The following is a 6,111-nucleotide window of genomic DNA, read 5'->3' as shown; positions in this document are numbered from 1 at the left end:
TGTCTGGTTTATGAGCTCATTGCTGTCCTAATTTTGGATCTTTTTTAAATAAATTCTTGAAAATGTTAAAAAAGAGAGAGAGAAAGGGGCCCGTGCTAGCTCTCGACGTTCCTGTAAACGCATTAAACTAATCTAAAATAATAGGTAGACAAACAATGATTTATAAGCGCAAGGAAGAGTTTTATTGATAGAGGAACATTGTTCGGTCTTATGTTAAACTTATATTAAAGTTTTTCTTCATTACCCATTCAAGCCGTCTCCAGCCATTATTAGTCTCAAAGTGGGTTCCTCGTCATCGAATTTCTTCTTCGGGTATTATCTGCCCCCTAGTGGCACAAATATGTATTATCTGTATTAAGCAATATAAGATGTCCGAAAATTATGCCAGCAAAACTGTTAGATGTATTAAGAGATTTGTTAATGTAATTTCCAGAGACCGTGTGCATACTGTTAGTTTGTCAGCCAATCTTAGTTTAGTTTTATCCAATATCAAGAAGTTTTGATCTTGATGAAGTGTATTCTGATGAGTTTATGTTCTCAAACATCGTTTAAGCATTTCTTGATATTGTTGTAATGTTTGTTTTTGAATTTCGCGCAAAGCTACACGAGGGCTATCTGTCCCTAATTTAGCAGTGGAAGACTAGAGGAAAGGCAGCTAGTCATCACCACCCACAGCCAACTCTTGGGCTAATCTTTTACCAACGGCTGAAAGAGCGAGATGTTTGGTGTGACGGGGATTAGAACCCGCGACTCGTAGATTGCGAGTCGAGCGCCCTAACCACCTTGCCATGCCGTAATGAAACAACCAGCTTTAATGTAGGTGGATAAGTTCCTCTCAACATCAAAATTCCATACTGAATTACTGATTGCATTAATGGAAAATAAAGAATTATTACCATCTTCACGATTAACAATTTTTCAAATAATAAATTTTAGTGAACATTAAATCTCGGTTTTTGTGCCAAATCCTTAATACGCTGTTTCCAGCTTAAATTTTTATCAGCTCATAAGCCTAAACATTTTATAACATCTACTATTTCAATTTAAGTAAGGGAAAGTTATTCTAGCTTGCTCGTTTTTATTTTTTAATATAAAACTATTTTTCATTATCAATAACCCTGTCTTTAAACTTTCTATCCAAGATATATTTCTACTCTTCCAGAAAGATTCATTCAACAGTAGCGCCACAAGTGCCCGATCAGAGTTGGGAGCCAGAATAGTCTGGGAAAAACCACGAGAGTCTATTAAGTATGACCTAAAGAAGACGGACGTAATTAAATCTGACGTTATTGGACTGCGTTATTTTTAGCTGAAAACAAATAATTATAGATGCTGAAACACGATGCCCATTAGAAGGCAACAACCTCAATGTGACCTGTTTTTGTCTTGCTTATAAATGTTTATATATACATGATAAAAGAAAAATATCTACACGTTTAATCAAGCTTAAAAAATAAGGGATATTATTAGATATTAATTTCAAAGTAATTTAATTGAGAATTACTTTTTGAAGTAATCGAATGATCATTTTAAGGAGGGTTTTATTGGCTTCGCCTTGGGATAACTTAATTACGTGATTAATTTCAAATGTGGTTTCCTTCTTTATATGTTAAACTTAACTGTTAAAACAATTTCACTGTAGTTACATAGGATATTATGTAAATATTATGGCTAAACACATTTATCAAAAAAGAACACTGATGCAGATTATATATCGCCTAATCTTCAAATAAACTACAACCTAGCATATTGCATTCATATTTTTTCTTCAGTATCACAACTTATTCAAGAAGACAGCATCAATACTTTTCCTAATAATATATAGTAGTAACAAAATATAAAAATAACGTAAATAATTTCTCCTAGGTTTCGAACCACCATCTCAAAACGAAGTCCGTTATTTTTTGGTAAAAAAAAACAACAACAAATATTGAGAAAGGGCACATTTTAAAAAAAACTGCTACTTCTAAAATGTGAAATATACAAACGGTGAATAGGTGAGTAGTGTTCATGGGTCAGGACCACCCCATTTTCCAAAGGAAAAACAAGCAAGTATGAAGATTATTTGTTATTTTATGAAACTCTAAAATAAGTAATAATTATTCTATACCATTAATATAAAAAAAGGATCATTATATCCCTTACAATTATTTTACTAATTAAAACATTATTAAAGAATTAAATGTATCATTACAACAACGCTATATATATTATTAAGCTCAAGCTCTGCTACATAGTATTATTCTAACTGAAAGTTCATTTTTATAATTTTTACATTATCCCTTATTGTCTTAGATACATGTATTTTGATGAAATATATCTGGTCACTTTAGTTTAGATAAACATCTTTCTTTAACGATGAACAGTTGCCTGAAGATCTTCACTGCTAATAAAAACTGTTTCTGGTCAATATCCTGTTTATGTTATATATTACTACAATTATTCACTTGTGAACAATTGTATTTTACTGGTCATCAGATGCTTACATCTATGAAGTGTTACTAAATAACCACACAAATTCAGAATCTCTTCAATAAAAAATGTAATTTTATAATAATTATCAACTTTAGTGGTAGAAAAATTACAATTGGTTCTGAAAAGTTCGGATGTGAAAGATAATAAACGTGAATACCAAGAAACAAATAAAAATACTACTTCCAAAAACGATATTTTTGAAACTTAAAATCAAAGGTTAACCCGAAAGTAATAAAGATTTTACAAAATGGTAGAAACTACTCTTCTACAAATATCAACCATACAGCTAAGTTTGGTTGAAAAGAAAGATTTAAAACCAATCATTTTATTCATTATTTCAAAGTTGTACAGATATTTTATTGACTGAGTGGCATAAAAAGATTATTTACGCAAACAATTCCTTTGAAAATTAAGCGTCACAAAAACTGATTTATGACAAACTTCTGATACTCTCTCAGAAATTCTAGTTTCAGACTTAAAAAAATTTGGTAAGATGTGCAGTTTACTAAAATACTTTAAAAAATATTAAAATTTATAAACTACAACCTCTACTCTGTATAGATTGGAATATACTGAACAGGAAAAGAGAAAAACATTTCCATAAAATTTATCATGCTCATAAAACAGTTTTTAATACTCTGTTATGTAACTATTACATAATTCTCCAAGATTATTTTTTTTATTTCATTTTCAAAATGGGGTAATAAAGTGCTCTGTGAATGATGGACTACAAGTTTCATAAAAAATTTACAGTCTGTAATGAATGATATCATTTGAATAATTTCTTCTAGTCCAGTAGTTTTCAAATTGTGTTCCACAGAACTCCATGGTTCCATGAAATGTCATCAGGAATTCCCCACAAAGACAACAGGTAATGGCAGTTTTTTTTTTTAACTTTTGAATGTTAACCCATCACAGACTTTTTTTTTAAATCACGAGTCATTTGATATTCAGTCTTCTCCACACAGTTACATACACAAGCAAACAAAATAAGAAATATTCATACATCTATAAATTTGCCTATGTTCATGTAAGTATGATACAAGAGGAAGAAGGCATGACTTCTAACAAGGCTTTAAAGGTGAGTTAAGGTTTGGATTTCTGTGATGGAAGGAATGAAATAAGAGGGTTCGATGGCTTCGTACAGTTAGAAAACTACCGTTCTAGACAGAAGCAGAAATATCACCATAAATGTTATCGTACTCCTTATACAATCAATGCAATAAAAATCATTGAATTACTGCAGTTTCTATAAGATTCTTTTTCTTCTCTAGATTTTTTGTCATGTTTGGTTGGGTCTTATCACCTAATGCAGAAATCTTTAAGAACAAATCTTTGAACAGTTATAACAACACTTACTCATAAACGTTAAATTTTTAGGCAATTAAAATATTATCAAAATTTTATTATTATTCTAGAAATTTTTCAAGAATAAAACTGAGGTTTTCTTTGCTTTATTCCTTTAAAAGGATTTCCTTTACTGAGTCTTATCTTCTTTCCATGCTGTGCTTTCTTCCTCTTGGCTTGTAAGTTCTAAATATAATGAAATTAGATGAACATACAAACATATCTTATCAAAACATATTTAAATGTGCATGCGGTTTAGACTTTGTATGACATAAATAACCAGTAATATAAATACCATTCATCAAGCAATCAATATTTCACTGTTGGCAATCAAATTATGACTGATACCAGCCATCTTTCTTTAACCATTGGATACTTGAATGAGAAAAAGTTTCTTATACTTTACCAAAGATCCAGATATTACAGTAAGCTGGATTGCCAGCTCGATGACATGATTTCTTTGAACGTCACTGTGTGATTATCGAATTAACTGTGCTCAAATCAAGGAACAGAGGGATCTTCTCCCATTCTGTACCTCCAAAATGGGAAAACAATAAATGAGGAGTTGAATTGATTAACAAAAATCATTCATTTTAATATTGGTTTTCAACCAAGATAAAGCCACTATCTACTCGAGGTATTTTACATAATCTTGTTTAACTATCAGTACAAATATCTACCTTCTTATTCTGTGTGCTTATGGATCTAATATATTAAAGCAATTTGTAGTCACAAAATAAGCCAACTATACATTTTATTGTAACACCATATTTGACTCTAGAAAATTAGCTCTTTCACTAGAAACAAAGCACAATTATCTGGATTTAGATATCAGCATCATTAACTTAACATTCAAGATTAAAGTTTTAACAGAATGGAAATTTTCAACTTTTTAAGTTGTAAACTTTCTATTTCCAAATACAATCAAGTTATGTTACAATACTTTCTACTCACACCTTACCAGATACAATAGAATTTGTTCAAACGTACAAGATTTTGTGAACAGAGCTCATAAATTCACTCATTTTTCACAAATGAGATTTCTTGTTGCATGTTTTGAAAACAAAATTCCTTGAATTCAATAATATTCTTGCTACTGATTTTGGGTTTAGACATTTTTACAGAGTTTTACCTTTAAAACACTTTCACATCTACACTTTAATTCCTTTGGATATTGTTTAGGCTGACAGTGAACCAACTGATTACCATTAGTTTTTATCTCCCATTAATCTATGTTCTTATTATATAGTTAATAGTGCTTATATAAAGGTTCATTACATCGTTAGTTTAGTTAAATTAGTTTTTGATACTTATAGTATTTTGGCACTTATGTGTAAAGTTAAAATCATGAATAATATTCAATGTTACACTGGTACACAATTTTATTTAGGCCTACTTATGGCCTTCAAAAAGTTGACAACTCTACATGTTTCGACGTTACAACGTCATCCTCAGGATTTGTATACCAGTTTAACGTTGAATATTATTTATGATTTTAGTTTTGGATAATTTCTTTCTTTGACATATTAACAAGTGTTGTAGCTCTCCTTTCTTAGCATTATTACTGAAGTTTCTAGAGGTTTATCAATGTTCTTTTACAGAAGACTGAATGTCATTTTTTACTTCTCGTAGCCAGCTCTACTGATAGGCATCAGAGGTTAGTTAAAAAGAGAGTGGTAGTGCTAGGCTCACGTCATAGTATGGCTAGCAATGTTGTTTTCTTTGTAATACATTTAACATTGTCATGAACAATTCACATATTATTTTGCATCTTCATAAACATTGGTTTTTGGTTGTACTATAAGTAACTTACTGTTACTACTTTAACACAGTTTAAACAACAACATGTGTCATCACAAGTTTATTACATTCACAAATGTCATTCTCCTCTAAATTACACTGTGGAGAGGCTTAATGAGTTTTCTGTGGTGAAAAGGTGTTATGGAGAACTGAAGCAGTATCAGGCATGTTATACTAATGTTACGTTTTACGGAGAAAAATAATTCTATGAAAGAAATTCAAGCACGCAACTAGTGTTTCTATGTTCCCTACGTAAGATATACTACATTATTTACTTAAAGTTACTTTCATTAACAGAGACTGTTTAAAATTTTGATTATTTTTATATTTTTATTATTATAGATATTGGTTGGTCCCCTAAATTATAATAAAACAGATATAGAAAATGGTATTGTATGCAAAAAAAATACATGCTACCTTTAATATGCTATCAACTGGCAATCCAACTTACTGTGCTATTTAGAGCTCTCTACTGGTTAAGCTCCATTC

At 30.4% G+C, this 6,111-nt stretch overlaps 2 protein-coding genes across 4 annotated transcripts in view; one reads left to right on the top strand and one right to left on the bottom strand.

The window, feature by feature from the left end:
- Positions 1-2,410, top strand: part of LOC111087191 (LIM domain and actin-binding protein 1-like) — a 9,386-nt gene extending 6,976 nt beyond the window's left edge. Inside the window, exons 1-2 of one of the 2 annotated variants that reach the window (XR_002611905.1) lie at positions 710-816; positions 1,163-1,252. Coding sequence is in view for 1 of the 2 variants with exons in the window: in XM_022392998.1 (XP_022248706.1) it covers positions 1,163-1,309 (147 nt within the window). In the remaining variant the exon portion in view is untranslated. Of the gene's footprint in view, positions 1-709; positions 817-1,162 lie in introns of those variants that run through there. The other variant, XM_022392998.1, reaches the window with a different exon arrangement.
- A 946-nt stretch (positions 2,411-3,356) lies between these two features.
- Positions 3,357-6,111, bottom strand: part of LOC106465164 (nucleolar protein 8-like) — a 28,186-nt gene continuing 25,431 nt past the window's right edge. For both annotated transcript variants that reach the window (XM_013925366.2, XM_022392997.1), the window contains exon 13: positions 3,357-4,008. In XM_013925366.2, coding sequence (XP_013780820.1) covers positions 3,901-4,008 — 108 coding nt within the window. In that variant the 3' untranslated portion in view covers positions 3,357-3,900. The remainder of the gene's footprint in view (positions 4,009-6,111) is intronic.

Source organism: Limulus polyphemus, unplaced genomic scaffold (genome assembly GCF_000517525.1).
Source record: "Limulus polyphemus unplaced genomic scaffold, Limulus_polyphemus-2.1.2 Scaffold1854, whole genome shotgun sequence".
Classification (NCBI taxonomy): domain Eukaryota; kingdom Metazoa; phylum Arthropoda; class Merostomata; order Xiphosura; family Limulidae; genus Limulus; species Limulus polyphemus.
Note: the sequence above shows the minus strand (reverse complement) of the source record. Positions and strands in the feature narration are given on the sequence as shown.